At 49.4% G+C, this 23,812-nt stretch overlaps 4 protein-coding genes across 18 annotated transcripts in view; 2 read left to right on the top strand and 2 right to left on the bottom strand.

Annotated features, from left to right (window-relative positions):
* Positions 1–9,483, top strand: part of LOC120957087 (pneumococcal serine-rich repeat protein) — a 223,570-nt gene extending 214,087 nt beyond the window's left edge. For all 15 annotated transcript variants that reach the window (XM_049610476.1, XM_049610478.1, XM_049610479.1 and 12 more), the window contains one exon: positions 28–9,483. In XM_049610476.1, the coding sequence (XP_049466433.1) occupies positions 28–3,532 (3,505 nt within the window). In that variant the 3' untranslated portion in view covers positions 3,533–9,483. The remainder of the gene's footprint in view (positions 1–27) is intronic.
* A 3,565-nt stretch (positions 9,484–13,048) lies between these two features.
* LOC120957029 (MPN domain-containing protein CG4751) lies at positions 13,049–19,961 on the bottom strand. The gene is made up of 6 exons (XM_040378950.2): positions 19,329–19,961; positions 19,140–19,247; positions 18,810–19,053; positions 18,644–18,746; positions 18,154–18,572; positions 13,049–18,071 (listed from the first exon to the last, which is right to left on the bottom strand). Exons 1-6 carry the CDS (start codon positions 19,404–19,406, stop codon positions 14,158–14,160), a joined length of 4,866 nt encoding a protein of 1,621 aa, XP_040234884.2. The 5' UTR covers positions 19,407–19,961; the 3' UTR covers positions 13,049–14,157.
* A 562-nt stretch (positions 19,962–20,523) lies between these two features.
* Positions 20,524–21,476, top strand: LOC120957030 (COP9 signalosome complex subunit 8). The gene is made up of 3 exons (XM_040378951.2): positions 20,524–20,692; positions 20,752–20,822; positions 20,894–21,476. The coding sequence occupies exons 1-3, from the start codon at positions 20,636–20,638 to the stop codon at positions 21,327–21,329; spliced, it is 564 nt and encodes a 187-aa protein (XP_040234885.1). The 5' UTR covers positions 20,524–20,635; the 3' UTR covers positions 21,330–21,476.
* Positions 21,477–21,490: 14 nt separating this feature from the next.
* LOC120957031 (uncharacterized) lies at positions 21,491–21,940 on the bottom strand. Its single transcript, XM_040378952.2, has 2 exons — positions 21,787–21,940; positions 21,491–21,719 (listed from the first exon to the last, which is right to left on the bottom strand). Exons 1-2 carry the CDS (start codon positions 21,894–21,896, stop codon positions 21,491–21,493), a joined length of 339 nt encoding a protein of 112 aa, XP_040234886.2. The 5' UTR covers positions 21,897–21,940.
* Positions 21,941–23,812: the final 1,872 nt, after the last annotated feature.

The raw sequence follows: 23,812 nt of genomic DNA, 5'->3' as shown, positions 1-23,812 counted from the left end.
TCTCTAATTTTGTTTCCTTTATTGCAGGCTCTGCTCCAGCTCGAGTGCACATAGCCGTGCGTCTAGCCTGGCGGAGGACATCGTGGACGGGTACGTGCCGATGAGTATGCCCCGCACGGCAGCAGCAGCACCAGCCGCACCACCAACGGAAGAGTACATGCTGATGGACCCGACGCTTAACGGTGGTGGCACCAGCAGCCGGCTCTCGAACGCAACGGCCGCCAGCAACAACGCGGGCAGCAGCATCATCGGTGGCGGTGGCATGTCGTCGGCCGCTTCGAGCTGCAGCATCACGTCCGGCACCCCGTCGGCCGATTTGCGCCTGTCGCTCGAGAAAGTGCCGGCGTACATTGGGCAGAGCGACGAGCACGAGGTGAACGATCGCCCGTTCCGGACGTACTCGGTCGGCAGCCGGCCGGAGCTGATCAAGCGCAAGCTGCGCGTGGAGATGCTCAGCTCGGGCGAAAGCTCCGTGGGCGGATCGTCGGCCGGCGGGTCGGCCAGCTCGCGCCAGCGCGCCTTTTCCGTCGGGTCGCGCGCCAAGGTGCCCCGGTGCTCGGACGTGTACAAGGGATACTCGGCGGCGCCCGTCATTGTGTCGTTTGCGTCGACCAGCTCGCAGGGCAGCATGCTGGAGAGCAGCAACAACAATAGCTCGAGCAGCACGAGCAGCATTTCGCACGCGGGCAGCTACGGTGCCTCGATCGGGGACACGCTGCCGATGGATGAGCTGGCCGGTGGTGGTAGCGCTGGGGGTAGCAGTATGGGCCGGAAGTCAGGCAGTGGATCGCTGCTGCCGGACGGGGCCGGTGGCGGCAAGCCACCCTCGCACGGCGGTTCCCACGGGCGGATGAGCGATCTGATGGAGATTGATTATTCGTCGCCACGGCAGCAGCCGGCACGACCGTCGACGAGGAGCAGCGAACCGTCGGGCATGGAGGACTATCTCGACATGTCCGGCAACAACAACGAGGAGGAGCAGCGGGCAAGGGGCCAGGGTGCGACGTCCTCGGGCTACGTCGAGATGCGCCCCGGCCGGCTCAACTCCCAGTCGGAGGAGAACGATTACCTGAACATGACACCGGGCGGCGGTGGGCGCGACGAGCCCGACTGCTGTCCGGCTGCCGCCAGCATTGCGACCAGCTCCCCCATCCAGATACAGCACCACGCGAAACAGCCGGCCGACGGTGCCGGCAGTGCGCACAGCAGCAGCAGCAACAACAACAACAACAACAACTACCTCGAAATGTACCCCCGGGCGGCGGTGGCGCAGAAGGAGCAGAAGCGAACTGCCAGCGCCGCGTCGACCTCCACCACCACCACTGCTACGAAAGTACCTTCGGAAGATTACCTGAACATGGCGCCGCTAATGATCAGCTCGCTGGGCGAGGCGAGCGGCAGCGAGGAGGAGAAGATGCACGGACCGGACGAGGAGCCGCTGCTCGAGTCGTCCAGCGCACCGCCGGACGGCTACATGGAGATGTCCTGGAACCATCACGGCCCGGTGACGGCGGCCGGTCCCGTCTCTTCCTCCGCCTCCTCCTCGGCCACCTCGTCCGCCCGTACCGTGCCAACGAATGGGGGAGACGACTACATGAACATGTCGTGTGGAAGCGGCTCCCAGTCGGAGGACGCATCGCGCACGTACTCCGCACCGATCACCATCCAACCGGGTGCGGGCAAATGTCGGCTCGATCTGAGCGGCGAATCGAAGGTGGAGGCGGGCGCCAACATCCCCAACTATCTGCCGCTGGGGCAGCATCCGGATGCGCGCAAATCGGTCCACCATCCGCACCACCAGTCCGCGATGATTGTGGCACTGCAGCAGCATCTGCCGCTGGCAGCACAGGCACCGATCCAAACGACCACGGGACAGCAGAGCGGCTCGATCGGCTTCAGCCCGTCGAAGCCGGCGGAAACCACCCCCGAGCGGGCGCGGTGTGACTCGCGCGACAGTGGCATCGTGACACCTTCCGGCAGCCAGCCCACCATCTTCCCGTTCAGCCCGGCGAGCCCCACGAAACCGTTCGCGCCGGCCCAGGACGAACCGATGGGCGGCGAGTCGCTGGACGATTTGAGCCAAAACTATGCCGAGCTGAGTCTTGGCCGGCAGCAGCAGCAGCAGCTTCAGCAGGCGCAAACAGAACCCTCGCCCGCCATTCGCAAGCTTTCCACCGGGAGCAATCGGGGCTCGGGATCGTTCAGCAAGCTGCAGCTAGTGGCAAGCCAGCCCGACTACGTCAACTACTGCCCGGCGACACCGCCGATTAGCGGCGATGTGGCGCCACCGGCGAGCAACATGCCGCTGAACGTGTTGCCGTCGGCACAGAGTCGAACCCGCAGCAGCATCGACGATGATGGAGCGGGCGATTATGCGCTCATGAACCCGGCCAGCTCGCGCAAACTCTCCACCACGTCGATGGGCTCGATGGGAGGCGCAAGCCTATCACCGGCCGGTGTCGTCCCGCCGGGCTCGAGCGCAGTGGGAAGCATCACTCCACCGGTGCTGGTTGCCCGCAAATCCACGCTGCTCCTGTCCAGCCCACAGATGGGCTTCAAACCGATCGCTTCGTCGCAGGACGCGGAACTGCTGCTGCAAAGCAAGGCGGTACCACACGCTACCGCCAACTCGCCGAAAGCGCTCAACCTTGGCCGACGGACGGGTGAGCCAGCGTTTAGCTTCACCGAGCAGCAGCAGCAGCAGATGGCCCCGCTGCAGCGCAGCATCTCTACCGGGACGCGCCCGAACAGCGTCAACAGTGAGCTGATCGGCCGGCCAATCGGTACACCGGCCGGCCCGTCCACCCCCGGTGCGGCGTCCCACAGCAGCACCATCGCGGCCGGCAGCACGCGGCCCAGCTCGGCCAACAGCGAGCGGCTGCCCGTCATATCAGCTACCTCATCGTCCGCCTCGTCCACGTCGACGCTGTGCGAAAGCAAAAACCAAAGCCCGTCCGCCTCGAGCACGGCGCTCGCCATGGTGGTGGGCAGCAGTACCACCACCAGCCCCCCGAGTGTGCCCGGTTCGCGCCCGGACTCGGTCAGCTCGATTACCGATCCGCACATTGTCTCCCGCCCACCGTCCGTCAGCTCGGAGCGTGAGCTGCACTACGCTAGTCTCGATCTGCCACCGTGCAGCAGCAGTGGTAAGCAAGCGGTCGCTGCCTCACCGTTTGCACCCGGCACGATGATGCTGCTGGCGGCGGCGGCCGCTGCGACAACGCCCGCAGCGACCAGCAGTGCCGCCGCACCGGTTACCAAGATGGACGTCGACGAACCACTGCCCGGGTCGAGCGAAGCGCGCACCTCGATCGACTCTTCCAGCCCTAGTCCAACGACGACGGCCGGTCTGCAGCAGCAGCAGCAACCGGTGCGCTGTGCCGCCTTCACCTACGCGCAGATCGACTTTGTGCGATCGCAGGCGCAAAGCCAACAGGGACAGACCGGTGCGGGACCGGCCGGTGCCAATGGACCGACCGGTAGCAACACCACCACCACAACCAACACACCACCACAGTCGTCACAAGCGTAGTAGTTAACCGCGCACAGTGTCCACGATTGGGTGTAATTTTCGCATTGAAATTTACGTTTTCGTTTGTTTTTGTGTGGTTTAGCGTTTTTGTTTTCCTTTTTAGTTTATAGCATTGTTATTTTCTACGTAGAAAAGTGTGTGCGTGTGTGTGTGTCCGTGAAAGAGGAGGCAGCGGGGGGGATTTGCTTTCTAAACTTTGAGTCTCTTGAGTAACACCAATATTTGTTGCAGCGCAAAACAAAAAATGCAAAACGCGAAACTCTTCTTCCACCCCCGGTCCCGGTAGCTGGTATGGTACCTCACACTTGAGGTGCTGTAGAGCAATTGTAAAGTAGCAACGTGTACAGAAGGATTATTGTAAGAGAAAACGGGAAAGTAAGAAAGATGCAAAAAAGCATAGAAAAATGAAGAAGAAGAAACGCAAATAAAAACCTCACTTCTGTTCTGTGCAAAGAAAAGTTAAAACTCTACAACAAAAAGACGGACAAGACCATGGGAATGAAAAATGAACCGAAAACTGCCAATACAATTACACTAAGCGCGCGAAAACATAAAAAGGAGGAAAAAAAGAATGTAAAAGAAAGGGCAATTTTTTGCAAATTGTGAAAAAGAAAATGAAGCCCAATCTATTTATATACAGACACAACAAAACAGAAACGGGAAGAGGAAAGAAAAAGAAAGAAAAACAAGCGTGCAAACCTCACTCATATATACATACAGCAACACAGCAGCGAACAAGAGCAAACAAGATGAACCGAAGAACCGCGAGCGCCCTCTAGGTAGCATATTAGTCTAGTCTAGGCCAAAAACCACACCTATACACCCGGACCCCACACACGCACATTGCGTCCCCGGCGGCTTCTCCTTCCCTGGCACTATGAATGCACTGAAAAAAAGACAGCAATACACCAGAACCTCAAACCAACTGCAACTAGAACAAGACAGCAACAAACAGTGGACTTATGAAGGCGTTAGGAAGCGAAGAGAGATACATAATACTTCCAGAGAGAGAGAGAGAAGATAAGAGAGAGGTAGGGAGAGAAAAAGAGAGATAGAAAGAGAGAGAGAGAGAGAGAGATAGAGAGAGAGAGAGAGAGAGAGAGAGAGAGAGAGAAGGTTTACGTCTTACGACTTTAGTATGATTTTACAGTTGCGCAGGATTAACAACAGTTAACTTTAGACCACAAAACAGTAGAGAGGATCACATATATGATCGACATGATGAGGGAAGTGTTGAACCGTTACTGCCTATTACTATTACTACGAAGCGACAGCTTGTGGGCGCGAATACTTCTAACAAACTAATAGCACTACCCAACCAGTGCGAAAGTGGTGTGCGACAAGCCTGCTGCTGCTACTGCTGCTGCAGGGGTGTCGCACTCGCTGTATCAACTCGCTCTTTCTCTCACACACACACAACACTCTCTGTATCAGTTGTTACCATTGGAGGCCTCTTCTTTTTGTTGTATGTATAATATATAAACAAAAAAGGAGCGAGAGTAGAAACAAACCCCGTTTAATTAGGCTGGAATGGCTTTTGTAGGAGTCACTTGGCTTGGTGTGTGGACGTTTTTGGGATGCATTTTTTTTTCTATTGTTTTTTCTTTATATATATGTGTGTGTGTGTGTGTGTGTGTGTGTTTGGGTGGATTTGTTCCGGTAATTGCTACAGCCATACAGGATGTGCCGTGAAGGAGGAGGAGGATGAGGGTGTGAAGAGGTGCGCCGCAAACAAAAGCTGCAAATTGCAGAAATTACTAGTAAAGAAGAAGGAGAGAGAAGCAAATTGCATAAATAGAAAAGGAGAGAGGAGCAAAACATATGTATAAGCCATATAAGTGTAAGTGGGAAGAAACGGTAAGAAATAAGATAAGAAAATGGAAGAGAAAAGCAAAGCGTGTAAAAACCTAAATTAGAGAAAGTAATGCAAAAATAAAAAAACACACACACAAACAAGAAAACGGAAGATTTATTCCAAACGTGGTAGAAACATTTTGCTAGAAAAAGGTATAAAAAGAAGAAAAAAAGAACACACACACACACACACACTCACATCCACTCATTGCATTGTGTTCGTTTTTGAAGCTGAAGTATGTAGAAAATTGGTAAAAAAAGGAACCACCCCCTCCTAGAACTGAAAAAAAACAGAAGCTAAACAAACAGAAGAAATACATATGTACAGAAGAAATGCATACATATACAGAATTACTTATTAAAACAGAAAACTCTACATTAAAGTTAGAAACAATAAGCAGCAGAAAGGGGGTAACAGAGAAGAACACACAGAACCGAGCACAGAGTAGTAAATAAGTCGTGTAGACTGTAAGGTATAGTGGGAATAAGGATGAGATGTAGAATAGAGTAAATGAAAAAAAGAGAAAAACCCCGGTAAGTGTTTAAGAGAACAAGAAGAAGTAAAAAAGAAAGAAACAGACACACACACATACATTTAAAAAGTCCCTTTAAGGTTAGACGGTTAAGGAGAGAAGAAATGTACGGCAAACCGGTGTAGCAGTAGTAATAAGGGATAAAGTAATCGATGGGATAAAGAGATAATGTAAAATGCCAAAATAAGCTTTACTTGAACGTTATTTTCCTACTTAGTTTTTATGGTGTGTATATATATACACACATCTACATATAAATGAAAGCAGAAAATAGAAAAAAAGGAAAGGAAAAAACACAAACACAAACACAGATAAGTTACAAACCGATTGTTGGTTTTCCGTTCGTTCCTCTTATAATCTTATATACATGTATGGTATAAATAAAATTTATGTACAATATATATATCACGTCACACAGCATATAAGTGCATACATAAATATATATATTTTTTACAAACAATTAAAACAAAAATCGCTAGAAAGAATGTATAAGTAAAGCAGCAAAAAAAGAAGAATGGAAGAGAAACAGAAAAAACAGCTGAAAACAGGCAAAACTCTAACGCTCTCGCAAATGAAACCAGTAGACAGAGAAAAATGGAAAAAGATATGGTAGGATAGTTAAAAAAGGAAAAAAAAAGATAAAAAAAGCAAAAAAACAGAGTACTGTTTATGTGTTCTTATTGTTTTCTAATACATTTTGTGCTGATCTTTTCGCTTCCTTTCCATCTTTCCTTTCTTCGGTTTTGTTCCGTTGCTGCTAGGGGCAGTACTGGCAGAAGAAGAAGGCTTAGAAAGCGGTGAAAAGTGGAGAGAGACTTTCTTTAGCAAAGATTGAACAGTTTTTCCCTCGTATAACAAATCCTTCTACCAACCAATTGGGCACTAACGCTACTAATTGAGGAAGAAACTTGGTTACCTGAACTAATCGGAATTCAGATCAACGAAGCAAAGTAGGCGCACATTGCTAATAGAAAGAAAACGAAGCAGTAAAAGAATGAAGAAGCAAAGAAATAAGGGTAGAATAGAGAGAAAGAGAGAGACAGAGATTATTTTCATTTTCACCTTGAACTTGCAGGAAAAGCGCGTCGAAAGAAAAGAAAAACCATAAGGCAACGTGTGTAGTGGATTTTAGACCAAAATTAGAGCAGAAACACGGACGAGAGAAGTAGAAAAGTAGAACAACCTGAAAGGATAGCAAAAACAAAAACAGAAGGAGAAGGAGAAAAAGCAAAACATCGATAATAATAAAGAAACTTCTAAGAAAATGACACAAAAAAAAGAAGGGAAAACGATTATTAGCAAATGAGAAAGAAACCAAAAAAAAAAATAACAATGGAAAACGGAAACAAGAAAAAAGAAGGAAAAGGCACACAAATCGAGGAGGAAAAGGAAAGCGCAAACTGCTAAGCGAAAAACACAAAAAAAATAAACAGCTTTAAAAGTGCTTTTTTTTAAACAAAACGAACACAGTACATTCGAAAAGAAATAGGTATGAAAGGAAGATTCGTTTTCAAGATCCGGTTCGGAAGAACAGCAAAATGGGAAAATTTGTTTGAAAGTGAAATGAAGAAGGAAAAAAACATAAGGAGAAAACAAGCCAGTGTAAATCTATAAACTCTATTGCTATACTACTACTGTACTATCTACTATCTCACTATTTAACTACTACACTTAAAACGAAGAGAAGAAAAACAAAGTTAATAACTACCTACTAATACTACTACTGCGCTACACTCTTTATATCCAGTTTGTTTACCTACTCTATTATGGTAGTTCAGTTTGTTTTGTTTTTTTTATATTACTTCCTATTACTTTCTTGTTTTTTTTCTACTTTTTTGCATACTCTTTTCGTTTTTCTATTGTTTATAATATCTTAATAATTACGTTCTTTGTTTTAATCTTTCTTACTTACTTGTTTTGTGTTATGTTTTAACATACTTTCCATTTTTAATAGTAATTTCAATGCATTGTTTTCCTCTCTTCCTCTCTGTGACATACTGGTCATTGCTAACAAAATGTAGCTTTTCTCGCTTCCTCGCCCGCGGATTTTGTTTCCTGTTTGAAGAAAGATGTGAAAGAGAAAGGTAAACAAAGTAAACTCAACAGTACTCGCAAAACTGGATGAAAAATGATCATGTGTCTGTTTGTTTATATTCATAGCTCACTTGGACCTACTTTTATTTGCTCATTTAATTACATAGAATAAAGAGATAGAGGAAAAGTATGTTGTTTTACTTACTTTATCCAATTTTCCCTTATGGATTTCGCATTCAATTGCTTTCAAGTGGCAATGCTAGAAATCCCATTTGATAAACAATTTTTTATTCACATTTTTGTTTTAAATAAAAACACTCACATTGAAGAAGGGGGAAAAATGGTATTTTTAAGCGTAAATTATCCTTACCCTTCGGATTCCAATGCAATGACCATCACTGCAAAACCAAACGAGGTAGCAACGGGTAGCAGAAGCAGCAGCAGCAGCAGCAACAGGTTCCCATTTCCTTCCAGTATCTTGTAGAGAGAAGAAGAAACATGTAAATGACACTGCCTCGTAAACAGCAAGGACTTGTAGTAAAAACGAAACAAAAAAATACATAATAAAACAAAAACAAAAAAAAAATACCAACATTGCCGAATGTTGTCAGCAGATTGCGTTAGGGGGTTGGAGAAAACTCTCCCCGAAGCGAGAGACAGACACAGGCATCACGCACGGAACCGATGATCCAAAACATCGATAAAGTAATTCAAAGCATAAGAGAAAATTTATAATAAAACAAAAAGAAAAGTAGGAAAAAGAGAGATAAATAAGAGAGAGAGAGAGAGAGAGAGAGAGAGAGAGAGAGAGAGAGAGAGAGATGGAAACACAAACGTGCTATTAGTTTGATCTTTGAAAAAAGCCTATTGTCCTCTAACCTGCGTGTGTTACCAGCCGTTTCTTTTCCGTTTTCGGAAGCTCCTGAAAGCTCCCCTATGTTCCTTTGGTGTTTAAGAAAGAGTTAGAACAATTAACTAAACGAAAACAACGCTTTGTTTCGATTTCTCTTCTGTAACCCTTCCATCCCTTGAGGGCAAACCCTGCCAACTGGGATGTGAGAGTGCAGCGGCAGTGTGTACGGTTTTTGCGGTGTGTGTGTGTGTGTATGTTGTGTGTGTTTGGCAAATAAGTCTTCTTACGGTGAGAGTATGATGGGCGCCTCGAATAAGGAAAAGAAATGCTTTCTAGCCTTAAAACCACTAACACAACAACAACAACCAAATGAAACATCAAAAACGGCAACAGAAGTAGTAGTATTCATTCAAAACCAACCATGTCATTTTACACGCGCGACGCATGCTGCTAAACATTAAATTGCACACTTGTAAGAAAAGGAAATCAGAAAACAAAGCGAAAAGCGGTTGATTAGAACGGAGCAAAAGCAAAGAGGCAAAGCAAAACAAAACAAAAAAAAAGAAATCGTAAATTTAAAATAAAATGCAAAACTTTAATGCAATCATGTAAAAAAACAACATAAAACCCCCTTAAACAAAACACTACTCAAATGCACATAGAGCGCGAATCGGAAATGCTAAAACAAAGTTTGAAGAAAAAAAGAGAAATAAGGAAAAAAACTAAACTAAACTAAAAACAATGCTAGATAAATAGTGTAACACAAGGAGGAAGGGCGAAGTGTAAACGCTCGAGAAGAAGAAAAACAAAAAGAAAAATACAAAAAAAAACAAAGTTTAAACAAGAATCAACAAAAGCAAACCAACATCGCAAAAGAAATGGAAACAAAAATGGAATCAAATTCCCCTCAGACGTTTAGATGCTGCGCGCCGGCACAGGACGCAAGAAGAAGAGATAAAAGAAAAGAAAATAACCAAACAGCAACAGCAACAGCAACAACAACTACAACTAACATGTGAGAGAACAAGAGAATTAAACCGGAAACACTGTGTTCAATTTACGATTCTGAATTCATACATTGATATTGATCAGCTTTACTTTTTATTGTAGCGTTTAAGTATGTAGCGAACATGTGCGATGGGAGGGGGGGGGGGGGGAGAAGGGGGAGGGTATAGATAACGTAGAAACACGCCACAAGCGAAGAAAGAGATACATGAGAGAGCGAAAGAGAGAGAGAGGAAAGTATAAAGAGGAAAACAGTAAACCTCCTCTCCAGCTCCCTTTGCGCTCGATTTTCCGCAAGAAAAGGTGGAAAAGGCCAGGGCCAGAAATATTATATATATATAGAATAAAGGTAAAAGAAAATTATAAGTGAAATGAAACCTAAACATAATTGTAAGCTAAAGTGGAAAAGAGAGAATAAAGAAAAGAATTACAATAAACACATAAACACACACACACGGAGAGTGTAAAACAATAATTGAATGAACACCTGTGTAATTGATAATATATAAAACATAAAACACAATAATGGAGTTTAAATGGAGAACGAAAAACAAAAACACCGAAACAAAGAAGGTAAAAAAGAGAAAAGGCGTCATCCATCCATTCTCCGCTCGTCCTCTTTCCTCTCGTAGGATGTGATAAGCGCTCAATAAGAAAGCTATCGATCTTCTCACACTAGCGAGAGCGAGACATGGGGAGAGAGTGTGGATCGATAGAGCTACCTCCTGATTTGGATGATCTCCTGTTACGATGCCTGGTATTTTGGTCCGCACTAGCAGCGTTTCGATTGGTCGCAGCATCCCTCAAAGGTAGCGGAAGGAGGGAGAGAGAAAGAATACACACTTCGTCCGTCCTCTTTCCTCTCGTATGATAAGAGCATGTGATAAGAGAGAGGAGCGTTAGATCTTCTCACACTAGCGAGAGCGAGACATGGTGAGAGAGTGGATCGATAGAGCTGCCTCCTGATTTGGATGATCTCCTGTTACGATGCCTGGTATTTTGGTCCGCACTAGCAGCGTTTCGATTGGTCGCAGCATCCCTCAAAGGTAGCGGAAGGAGGGAGAGAGAAAGAATACACACTTCGTCCGTCCTCTTTCCTCTCGTATGATAAGAGCATGTGATAAGAGAGCGGAGCGTTAGATCTTCTCACACTAGCGGGAGCGAGACATGGTGAGAGAGTGTGGATCGATAGAGCTACCTCCTGATTTGGATGATCTCCTGTTACGACGCCTGGTATTTTGGTCCACACTGGTAGCGTTTCGATTGGTCGCAGCATCTCTCAAAGGTAGCGGAAGGAGAGAGAGAAAGGATAGACACTCTCCTCGTCCTTTTTCCTCTCGTATGATAAGAGCATGTGATAAGCGTCCAATAAGAGAGAGGAGCGTTAGATCTTCTCACACTAGCGAGAGCGAGACATGGTGAGAGAGTGGATCGATAGAGCTACCTCCTGGTTTGGATGATCTCCTGTTACGACGCCTGGTATTTTGGTCCACACTGGTAGCGTTTCGATTGGTCGCAGCATCTCTCAAAGGTAGCGGAAGGAGAGAGAGAAAGGATAGACACTCTCCTCGTCCTTTTTCCTCTCGTATGATAAGAGCATGTGATAAGCGTCCAATAAGAGAGAGGAGCGTTAGATCTTCTCACACTAGCGAGAGCGAGACATGGTGAGAGAGTGGATCGATAGAGCTACCTCCTGGTTTGGATGATCTCCTGTTACGACGCCTGGTATTTTGGTCCACACTGGTAGCGTTTCGATTGGTCGCAGCATCCCTCAAAGGCAGCGGAAGGAGAGAGAGAAAGGATAGACACTCTCCTCGTCCTTTTTCCTCTCGTATGATAAGAGCATGTGATAAGCGCCCAATAAGAGAGCGGAGCGTTAGATCTTCTCACACTAGCGGGAGCGAGACATGGTGAGAGAGTGTGGATCGATAGAGCTACCTCCTGATTTGGATGATCTCCTGTTACGACGCCTGGTATTTTGGTCCACACTGGTAGCGTTTCGATTGGTCGCAGCATCTCTCAAAGGTAGCGGAAGGAGAGAGAGAAAGGATAGACACTCTCCTCGTCCTTTTTCCTCTCGTATGATAAGAGCATGTGATAAGCGTCCAATAAGAGAGAGGAGCGTTAGATCTTCTCACACTAGCGAGAGCGAGACATGGTGAGAGAGTGGATCGATAGAGCTACCTCCTGATTTGGATGATCTCCTGTTCCGACGCCTGGTATTTTGGTCCACACTGGTAGCGTTTCGATTGGTCGCAGCATCCCTCAAAGGTAGCGGAAGGAGGGAGAGAGAAAGAATACACACTTCGTCCGTCCTCTTTCCTCTCGTATGATAAGAGCATGTGATAAGCGCCCAATAAGAGAGAGGAGCGTTAGATCTTCTCACACTAGCGAGAGCGAGACATGGTGAGAGAGTGTGGATCGATAGAGCTACCTCCTGATTTGGATGATCTCCTGTTACGACGCCTGGTATTCTGGTCCGCGCTAGTAGCGTTTCGATTGGTCGCAGCATCCCTCAAAGGTAGCAGAAGGAGAGAGAGAAAGGATACTCACTCCGTCCGTCGTCTTTCCTCTCGTATGATAAGACCATTTGATAAAAGAGAGGAGCGTTAGATCTTCTCACACTAGCGAGAGCGAGACATGGTGAGAGAGTGTGGATCGATAGAGCTACCTCCTGATTTGGATGATCTCCTGTTACGACGCCTGGTATTTTGGTCCGCGCTAGTAGCGTTTCGATTGGTCGCAGCATCCCTCAAAGGCAGCGGAAGGAGAGAGAGAAAGGATAGACACTCCGCCCGTCCTCTTTCCTCTCGTATGATAAGAGCATGTGATAAGCGCCCAATAAGAGAGAGGAGCGTTAGATCTTCTCACACTAGTGACAGCGAGACATGGTGAGAGTGTGGATCGATAGAGCTACCTCCTGATTTGGATAATCTCCTGGTACGATGCCTGGTATTTTGGTCCGCGCTAGTAGCGTTTTGATTGGTCGCTGCATCCCTCAAAGGCAGCGGAAAGAGAGAGAGAAAGAATACACACTTCGTCCGTCCTCTTTCCTTATATAATGAAATACGCTTCTGAAGATGATGCAGGTACATTGCTAATGGCGCTGAGTATCCCCGATCATCAGAACTTTTTTGAATTTACTACTTTTGCTTAAAACCGTTTTGACAAAAAAGAAGATCGCGACTTGGTGATCGTTTCGGACGCAACAATGAAGACGCACGCGCTGCAAGAGTGTTACGATGATCACACACATAAAATACTATTAAGGTATTTATTGTTATTCTTCTAATACTTGTTTTACGTTCCCGGGAGAGTGTTGGATGGGTGGTTGGCTTCCTCTCGCTCCCCGGTACATGATTGATGATTTGCAGCTCGAGGGGAGGACTCTTTCTCTGGAGCAATCGATCGAACTCGAAACTACACCTTTCAACAGTGTACTATGCAATTGGCTGTGTGGCTCGTGCCGAATATCCTCCCCTCGGCCTTCACAACGGTCGTTTGCTGCGCACTTTCGCCTACTAGATTAGTATTGTGTATGCTTTTGTAATGTTTTGCGGGTTGTCCCTTGGAGGGAGGTTCCAGTTTTGTGCCTTCTACTACAGTGCCTTATTTAATTTAGTGCGCTTTCCTTCTCGCCTTATCCTAACCTGCTAGCTGCTGCTCCTTATGCTGCTGCTCTTGCCACTTAAGCACGATACACTGCTTATCAGTATCATAGTATCATCTTGATATAGCTAAAAAATATATATAGGGGTTTATGTGTGTGTGTTTAAGGGGTTTATATATACTGTTGCTTATATATGATTCAAATCATCCCACCACAATCAACAGAATCGTGGAGTTTCTAGTTGTTTTCTGTTTGTTACTGTGTGCTATTCATTGCGTCCTACTTATATGAGATTCAATGCTCGTTGTGGGGGGCTTTAATTGCTCGATGAGATGATTTTGGAGGATGGAGAGAGAGAGCGAGTGAAAGAGAGTTACTGTTCCTTACTCGTCACACGCTCCTAAGTAGGCGCAGATGGCGTGAACGAACGCTTTCCATCAAGTTCCCCCAAACAAGCTGAAGACCACCTTAAAAAAGCTGCTAAGTAATGTAGGCGTGTTGCCCACCCTAATGATATATTATTCTCTTTTGCACACCATTTTTCTCCTCCTGCAATCCTGGCACACACCTCTACCACCCCGCTGCAGTAATTGTTAAAATTAGAAAAATAAAATAGAAATCATACCCGATTCTTCTACCGTAATCTTCTCTCTGTCTCTCTGTTTCTCTCGCTCTTCCCTTTTCATGCTTGGCCAAAATAAATAGTGCCCGCCGGTCGCTCGACACCACCTCCTGCTCACGGGTCCAAATTTTCGGTGGACATTTTCGGTATCTTGGCCGGCGGTGCCGCCACGAGATCCGCAATCGACGCAAACTCCATCCGCTTCTTGTACGGTGGCAGTATCATGCCGCCACTGCCGCTACCGCCCCCCGGTGACGTTGTGCCCGACCCGGCGGTGTTGCTGGCAGCAGCGGTGCCCGGGATGGCGGGCGACGCGCGCGACATGTCGACCGGTGGCGTTTGCGAGGAAGCTTTCCGCGACAGATCGGCGGCGGCAGACCCGAGCGGCGAGCTGGCGGCCAGCGGCACGACGCTCGAGACGGCCAAATCGACGGCGGAAAAGTTGTACTTGGAGCTGCCGCCCGTACCGCCACCCGCCCCCCCGAGCGAGGGGCTTTCGCGGCTGGCCGATTTGGTCGGCGTGAGGCGTGCGCCGGGCGACGGTACGAGCGATGCCCCGGTCGCCGAAGGGGCCGAGCCAGCGCCCTGCGGCGGCGGTGGTGGCGGCGTTTGCGCCTCCAGCTTGCCCGTCGACGAGGCGGTCGAGGAGGAGGACGATTTCGGCGGCTTCATCAGCATCGAGTTGAACGCTTCCTGGTGCAGCTTCAGCAGCGAGGCGGACGGGGCCAAGTACATGTTGTTCGCCTCGAGGGTGGCCTTCGACAGCGGGTCCGGTATTTCGTACTTGTCCTGTGCGAACAGGGCGGACATGTCGGGCATCTTGCCGGCCGCGGCCGCCGAGAAGTTCGGGAACATGGACAGATAGTCCAGGTTGGCGGCGGCGGCGGCTGCTGCGGCCGCAGCTGCCGCTGACGAGCCTTTGCCGCCACTGTTCGAACCACCGCCGCCCGATCCACCGGACCCACCTTGCGGGGAACTGCTGGCACCACCACCCGGTGAGCCAGTGGCCGCGTTTGGCATTCCTGCGGCGCCACCGAACAGAAGGTTCAAGTCGGGCATACCCTTGCCACCGGCGGCTGCCGCTGCTGCCACGGCCTGACTGTACAGCAGCGCGTTCATGTCGGCCGCACTCGGCGGGGCTCCGCCAGCACCGACCGCCGACGTGAACAAACTGTTCAGCATGTCGGCCGGATTGGTGATGGAACCGCTGCTCACTGCGGCCGCCGCCGCCGCTGCTGCCGCTGCAGCCGCCGCTTTCGATGCCTTATCGCCCTTGCCACCGGACTTACCTCCACCTCCAGAACCACCCATACGTTGGATCGGTTCGAACAGGGCGGACAGGTTCGGTACGCCCAGGTAAGGATTCATTGCCGCCGCCATATCACTGTCCTTCATCCCGCCGCCGCCCTTCGAGCCGGCAGAGGACGATTTACCCGACGGAGATTGTCCATCACCACCACCACCACCACCCGCCAGCATGCCGAGATTGAGCGCACTGTTGCCATTCGTGCCGCCGCCGCCGGAACCACCACCGCTGGTGTGGTTGAGAAAGGCGGCAAAGTCGAGCTGATTGTTCGAGAGCGATTGCGCCTTCAGCAGCACCTGGATGTCGTCCACGTTGCCCGAGTTGAGGATCTGCTGCACCACCGGATACTTTTGCGACTGCTCCACCAGCAGATTGATGTCGGCCGTCGTCGGGACGGGCGGCAGGTACGCGTCGGTCGAAAACACGGTGCGCAGCTTCGTGATGAGTTCGCTCGCCGCTGCGGCCTCCTTCTTGGCGGCCGATGCCGTTGCCGTCGAGAGGGACGAGTTGGGCGTGTTTGCTCCTCCTCCTGTGCCTCCTCCTCCACCTCCACCACCGCCTCCCATCGAGCCCATCTGGCCGCCGGAGTGGTCCTTCGCGCTGCCACCGCCCTTCCCAGACGACGGTTTCTTGATGATGGAAATTTCGCTGCCCAAATTGCCGAGCGCTTGCGCTTGCTGCAGCAGCATCTGCGAGTACTCGGGCGATTTCATCAGGTCGGCCAGCTTGCCCTGATCGAACTTGGACGAAAAGTCGGCATACTCCATCATCGACTGGTGCTGCAGGAGCGCTTGCTGTGCCTGCTGTAGCTGCTGCTGGGCAGCGACGGCTGCGGCCGCCGCCGCCTGCTGCTGCTGCTGCAGCTGGCTCGCCTTCGAGCGCGATTTGCCCGACCGGCCCGATTTGCCCGTGCTGGGGCTTCCACCGCCCGCCCCACCCGCTGCCGCGCCGGAAGTGCCCGGACTGGCGGACGTGAGGCCCGCCATGCCGGCCAGCGGATTGCCGTACTGCGACTGCATGAACAGGCTCAGGTTGCCCTTCTCCAGCTGCTGCATGAACTCCTTCATGTTCGGTATCGGGGGCAGCCCGCCGGCCGACGACGAGGCGGCGTTGGCACCGCCGGACGAGCCACTGTTGGAGGTGATGGTGGAGGCGGCCGACGTCGCCACGCTCGATCCACTGGCGGCCGCCTTGGACGATATGCTACGGTTGAGGCTGTGCAGCAGCGTTTCGTTGATCTGCGAGTTGGAGAGGCCGGAGGCGGCCGCCACCTGCGCCAGCGCGGTCAGCGCGGACAGGCCATACTCGTCGCCCCGCTTGCCACCCTGCTGGCCGCCCGCGCCCTGCCCGAACAGGGCGGCATAGTCCTGGGACAGCAGGTTCGAGGGCAGCGCACTGCCGAGCGACGCGAAGGTCGCCGCATACAGATCGTGAATGTTGCTACCGGCACCAGCGCTACCTGCTCCACCCGCTCCACCACCGCCACCAGCCGACGGGCCAATCAGCGAGCTTAGGGTGGGACTGCCCCGATTGCCTCCGCCGGCGCCACCGGCCGCACTGCCCAGGATGTCACCGATCGACAGCTTGCCCGGGCTGGGGGCGGGCGAATTGCGCGCCCGGCTACGGCACGACGACGTGTCCGACTTGGCCGGGGACGGACTGGCCCGGACGGGCATCTCGAACTTGGCCGGGCTGGCCGAGTTCGACGGTATCGTGATGGGACTGTCCCGCGGCGACGATGTGTTGGTGGTTGTGAGCGAGTTCGCGCCGAGCGGCATCATCTGACCCGGCTGGTGCTGCTGCTGTCCGCCGGCCGACGCCTGCTGCTGCTGCTGTGACATTGCATGAAGATGGTGATTGTTTGCCATCCCCGCACCACCACCAGTGCCAGTGCCAGCGCCACTATTCATCGTGAGGTTGGTAGCGGTCGTTTGAGGGGCCGTCCCCGGTCCACCATTATTGCCACCCGGCTGGCTATTGGTCGGCAGCACCACGAGCGAGCTGGACAGTGGCGACGGCGTCATGTTCAGTCCCGAGGGACGCTTCAACTGTGCCTGCAGGCTCGGCACGGCAATGGACGGGCCGGTCGGTTTGCCGTCGTCGTCCTTCAGCGAAATTACGTCCGAATCGCCCATCTCGGAAGCACCGTCGAAATCGTCCTCATTCTTCGCCTCCGTCGTGATGCTGCTTTCCTCCGCACTGTGCACCAAATTCACGACCACCGGCTGGGGCGGACAGTTCGTGGCGGGAGTCGTGGAAACGATCGTCACATCGTCGTTTAGCTTCGTGCCGTCCGAATGGTGATGATGGTCCGCCGAAGACAGCGCAACGGGTGGTGGTGGTGGTGGATCCGGTATGACCACCACCTCCGGGATGTCTTCCGGCTCCAGCCCGAGCAGCTCCCGGATCCAGTTCCAAAAGTGGCCCGAGGTGGAGTCGCGCGGGAAGCGCGGTGTGAGCGATTTCCGCAGCTTCTCGATGTACGGCACGTCGTTGATGTAGAGCGATTGGAAGTTGATCAGCTCGCGCTTGAACTGTTTGTAGTAGTCGACGGTTAGCATCATCTCCTCCTTCACGTCCTCGGAGAGCGTTTCGTCCTGGACGAGCGTGTACGACATCAGCATCGGGCGGCCGTACTCGGCGGGCCGGTTTTCCGGCGGCGGCATCACCCAGAACGACATCACGTTCGACTCCAGCGCACTGTTTTGATCGTCGTACGGGGCTGCAAAGGTTGACAGGAGTAGCAAAAGTGTTTAAAATAGCCTTCCTCAACTGTTTTTACTTCTTCCCTCGTCCCAACTTACAGCAAATGAATCCAATGCAGGGAATGTAGGACGCTTCCGTCGGACCACGCATCCGTATCTGGTAGTCCAGCTGTGCGTCGCAGTCGCGCAACGTGGGCTGCACCGGGAACCGTGGATGCGAATGGTACCAGCCGACCAGATTGATGTTCTTCTTGATCATCAGCTTCTGTATCTGCAGCTCGCAGAGCGCCGCCTTGTCGCGATCGTGCCGCGTGTTCCGGCACGGGAAGGCATGCGTGATCGACAGGTTGTGCGCATTGATGTCCCACGTGCCGCCGAGATACCCGCACACCTCGTAGTTGGTCAGATGGCAGTGGAAATCCATCACCAGCAGCGTCGAGGTGCTGACGGTCACGAGGAACGGTTGCATCTTGCCGATCGCGGTGAACGGGACCGCCTCGATGAGTGTGTTCGAGTCACTGGCGGGGAAAAACGACGTGGAAAATATAGAAATGGAAATAACAATTTGAAATTGCAACGGCCAACTCACTGCATGATGTTCCGATTGCTGATGGTGTTGTGTGAGACGATGTTCCGCCGGGCCGGCGGTGGTTCCATTGCCGTTTTGTCTTCCTCCAGCTCCTCTACTGGATCTGGAAAAACGGTTCCTGTGTTAAATTTCTTTCCGATCACCCGCTTCACCCACTCTCTCTCACCTTCAGCCGGCAGGTCCTCCTTCTGGTCGCGTTCCTTCTGCTGCTTCTTGTAGTACGCCGCCTTGTACGCATCCAGCTTCCGGCCCTTGTACTTGACCGACGCCCACCCGCAGCCCGACTTTTTGTCCGGATTGATGATGCGCTTGCAGTAGATGGCCCAAGCGCTCGGCGAGCAGAAGATGGTTTCCGTTTCCTGCGACTTTATTTTCCCGTCCGCCAGCAGATCGCCGACGAACTTTTGACCCTGCAGCAAGGCGAATGAAACAAAAAACCCGGTGTTAGAGTGGGAGAGTGGTACAAACATTGGGAATGTCCATGTGTTGCGCGTACCAAATACTCAATCGTCATGGCACCCTTGCCGGGCTGCAGCACGTTCGCACCGAGCAGCATCTGCAGCGTGATCGTTTTGCCCGGAAAGTATCCCAACTTGTCGGCATCCTGCAAAAGAAGCACAACATTTCGATTGTAGTAGACATTGCCCACGTTTCACGCAAACAAAAAACGTTCCGGAATACACACATCATCGTTAAACTCGTCCGGAATGTCGCTCTCGTCCAGATGGGAGGACGATTCCTCTTCGCTTGCTTTTGTTGACATGATTAGCTGCTCCCTGGCAGGCGGCGTTTTCTTCCTTTCCCTAATTTGCCTCTACTGGCAGCGCCTTGCTTCAAGCAATGCTCACACGAACCGCGACCCCCCCAAAGCTAATGGCAAACGCACAACCGCACTTTTTTTTCGGGGAGACGCCTGTCGCTTGCGAGAAGAATTCCCCTTTTGTTTCTTTCTTTGCACCAGCTTCTTCCTCACAAACACACAAACACACACACACGCGCGCGTGTACACACAGTCGGAGGGCGGCGACGGCGGCGACACTGTGTGATGCCTCCTCCTTCCCTCTTCACCCAACCAAGGGATGCGTTCCTCACAAGCGCTTTTTTGCAAACTTTTGCCTCACTTTTTCACTCACTTCGCGTGAACCGTTTTTCCGCACTTTTACGCGTACGAGCAGTGCGCTCGATGGCGAACGAGGAAAACCGCACTTTCCGCGGATCCGGGCACAGCTAGCAGGGAAAATTCGGCATTTACTCGAGCAAGCTTGCCTTCCCTGTGTTGTAAGTTTTTTTCCCCCAGTTCTGCTTCTATTGCTGTTGACTGCGTGCGCTAGGGATGGGCATGCGCTGCTGGGCCAAATGTCATCATTTTCTGGGGAGGATTTTGTAAACAGTTTTCAAAACAGTAAAAAGGAACGTGTTAAACATACAGAAATAAGTGAAACATTGAAAAAAAAATTTGCGAAAAAAATGGGTTGTGCCAATGCTTGAAGAGTCGAAAAACAAGCGTGTTTTTGATAATAATCAATGGGTAGAGGATGACCAATGTCAGGATGGGCGTGAACCATTGTGTTCCGCACAAGACGCCGCAAAGTGACGTTTTCTCCTGCCGGGACGAATTCGCCGTACACTGTAAATTATACAAATCTAATTCTAAACTGCATCTTTGCCGATGTTCTTTATAAAAAAATATCTATAAAACGTTTGGAATTATAAAACATTTTCAATTTTCAATTACGAAATTGTATTCAATGTAAGAAATAGGGAATTAATTTCAGATTCATTCGCCATTCACCATCTAATATTAGCCGCCTACAAAGCGGCTCGTAGAGGTAGTTATGGCCGCCTGCCAATTGTTGCTTGGGAAACGCATTTGACAGCCGCTGTCAAAGCCGAAACGCTCTCGGCCGAACGTAAACAAACAAAGAAGGACTTTCTGGCGGATTGGAGAAACTCTGTTGAATTTAACTGGAAATTTAGCACATCTCATCAAAAATGCTTTCGGAAAAGATACGACAGCTAACATTGGTGCTAGAAAAACACGAACTAGAGGTGTGTATCGCTTGCAAGCCGTGTGTTGCGTCAAATTAATCTCAATTCCTTTGCACTAGGCCCCCGGCGGAATCGTCTCCATTCAGCTATATTCGGAACTATTTGCGGCCTATCTTTATCAAAATGATCTGTAAGTATGCCCTACTTTTAACGTCCTTTCACATCATTAAAGGCTTCCTTTCTCCCACCTTGGTTTCCCAGTGCAAATGCTCGGTTTCTTTGGAAGCGCATCCCGCAGAACATGAAAGCCGGAAACGGGGAGCTCGAACAGATGTACAAAGTGTACGTAGCGCTGTGGAACAACAACACGGCCGCCTTCTACAAAGCCATCAACCACGACTGGTCCAAGCACGTGTCCGAGCTAATGTTTGAGCTGAAGGAGAAATTCCAACAGGAAACGATCGCACTCATCGGCCGCGCGTACAGCTCCATCTTCGAGAACGTGTTCGCCGAAATGACCAACCAGACGCCGGACATGATCGAGGACACGTGCAAATCGCTGAGCTGGGAAATCGTGCCCGGGGCCTATCCACGATTGATCATACCAAAGCGAACGGTGGACGAGAAGCCGATCGTGGTCGGTGCGGAAGCGCAGCTGCACCGGTTGACCGACTTTGTGTCGTTCCTCGAGAACTGAAAGCGGCAGCGCGGGCAGGGTGGATGCGTGGTACGTTTATGATTGTGAGCTTTTTAAGCACAGCGGCACTTTAGTTTGGTGATTATCTCTTACTTCATTACTAAATAAAAGAAGCAATGAATGCGAAATTGTGACTCTCCCCATCAATACTTCCATCCAATTTACTTCGTTTTCGAATGGCAAGCGCACCAGCAACATTCTACGGTTTCACCTTTCCACGGGAAAAAGCGTCTAACGTTCAAGCTATCTTCTAGCGCAATTTTCATGTCCCGCATCTCCTGCACGGTCATTCCGGGCTGGTAAAGATTAAAGTACAGCAGAAATTGTTTCAGAAACCGTTTCTCGAGCTTCAGTAGGCTGTGCAATTTTGAGGAACCAGCGACAACATTTCTGCCAAAAAGAAATAAATTCAAATTAAGAAGGATGACAAAATGAAGGTAAGACTATTTCAATTTACCGAAAAGCATTTCGTCTTAAAATGCTTCTACGCTTCAAGAACGGGACGGATGGCGAGTCTGAAACTCTTAAAAGCTGTTTACAACACTTTTTCAATTTGGTACCACACATGGTGCAAAGTGTTTTGATCGTTGCTGTTGTAGCCTACTCTAACTCTATTTTGTTGGTGCATTAGTCTATGCGTTGGCCTCGCTGGTGGGAGCTCGGAATCGAAACTACCCGATTCCGTTTTCGGAAAAAAATCGAATAAAAAATCCGATTCTGGATTCGATTCCGATTCCGAAGTCGACTCCCGGAACCCGGAACCGGCTCCGGAAACGGAATCGACCAGCGAATCGCAATTTGCTCCGGAAACGGAATCAGTATTGACTCCAGAATTGGAATCAGCTCCGAAATTAATATCAATTCTTGATTTGAAATTAGATATTCAGAAACGAAATCACTCCGGAAATCTTCATGAGAATGGATCGTTTACAAGTAAATTTGGATCCTTTGCGGCTAGCGTCATTTGGACCCAAACGCCTATTCTTTTGGAAATGCCGAAATCAACTCCGATTTCGTAGCCGATTCTGATTTCAGTGCCAATTCCGATTCCGGAGCCGATTCCGATTCAGGAACCGATTCTGATTCTGAAGCCGATTATGGAGCCTATTCCGATTCCCGAGCCGATTTCGATTCTGAAGCCGATTCCGGAGCTCGAGCTTCGATTCTGAAGCCGATTCTCCATTAGGCCACACGGCCCCGCTGTAGCTGGAAGCGATACCAACGAAAATTTCGTTTTTCCCATCACTACTCGCTATGGCGGTTTAGCATAGCCTAATCTTGCTTCATTCGGTTAGCATCGATCTTCAGGCCTGATAACATGTTTATTTTGCAGGACATAAAAATAAGACGCACCAGTCGACTATAAGATGTTTCATTGCTTTAAAAAATACTGCACAAAATGCAAAACATAAAAAATACTAAAGTGTGATCGCTGCTAACTGATCTAGTTCAGATCACGCTTGCAATGGTTCGTATTTTAGAATTTTAGATCTATTTGTACAAGAAACTCTTTACAAAGTTCATACGCGTTTATGAAGTGGTCTCTTGGGACCATACGGTGATTTAAATATGGTTAATTAGAGCAAGTTTATCAACACTAATGATCATTCCGATATTAACGATACGAAGCAGACAAAGAGGAAAACGAACGATATTTTGAAGGCTCATAAGTTATACCGCCTGACTGTTGCTAATAAATTTAAAAAAAAATCACACAGGAATTCTATTAGTTATGTGAAGTCAAATTGAATAAGCATTCTCACGTGATTTAGAAAACCACGTGATTTACTTTTTTTTTAAATATTGGATTTATATTGGGTTTTTATAAGCAATGAAACTATGAATCATACTACTATTCGGTGAATAATTATTTATCTCCTCTTGATTTCTGCTTCTTCTTCGTTGGCACAACAACCGTTGTCAGGTCAAGGGCTGGTAATGGTAATGGGCTTGGCTTTCAGTGACTTATTAATTACCCGTAACAGCATAGTCAGTCCTACGTATGGCGGCACGGTCCATTCGGGGCTTGAACCCATGACGGGCATGTTGTTAAGTCGTACGAGTTGATGACTTTACCACGAGACCGACTCACTACTTGATTTACTACCTATTGAAGGATTTTTGGATGGTTCTCAAATGAAGATTGCATTCGTCTTTCAATTTATTGCCCAAAAACCTTCCTTAAAAGCCTGAATACATCCTTCCTGAATTATTTTCCGTTTTACAAAACTTTGATATCTTTTGTTTCAAAAATGTAGGTACGATGGCGATTACAAATAGTAAAATCAAATCAACATTAGTTGGGAAACAATCAGTAAATCGAGGGATGAGTTAAAGTAAATCGTGTGACGTATTGTAAATAATTCGTGATGCATCCAAAAAATCATCCAAAGCATCCAATCCTTAAGAAATAAAAAAAACATGCAGACCTTTTTTATTAGCAATATTATCATTAATGATTTCAATTTTAACGGAAAATGGTT

Source organism: Anopheles coluzzii, chromosome 3 (genome assembly GCF_943734685.1).
Source record: "Anopheles coluzzii chromosome 3, AcolN3, whole genome shotgun sequence".
In the NCBI taxonomy this organism is placed as follows: domain Eukaryota; kingdom Metazoa; phylum Arthropoda; class Insecta; order Diptera; family Culicidae; genus Anopheles; species Anopheles coluzzii.
Note: the sequence above shows the minus strand (reverse complement) of the source record. Positions and strands in the feature narration are given on the sequence as shown.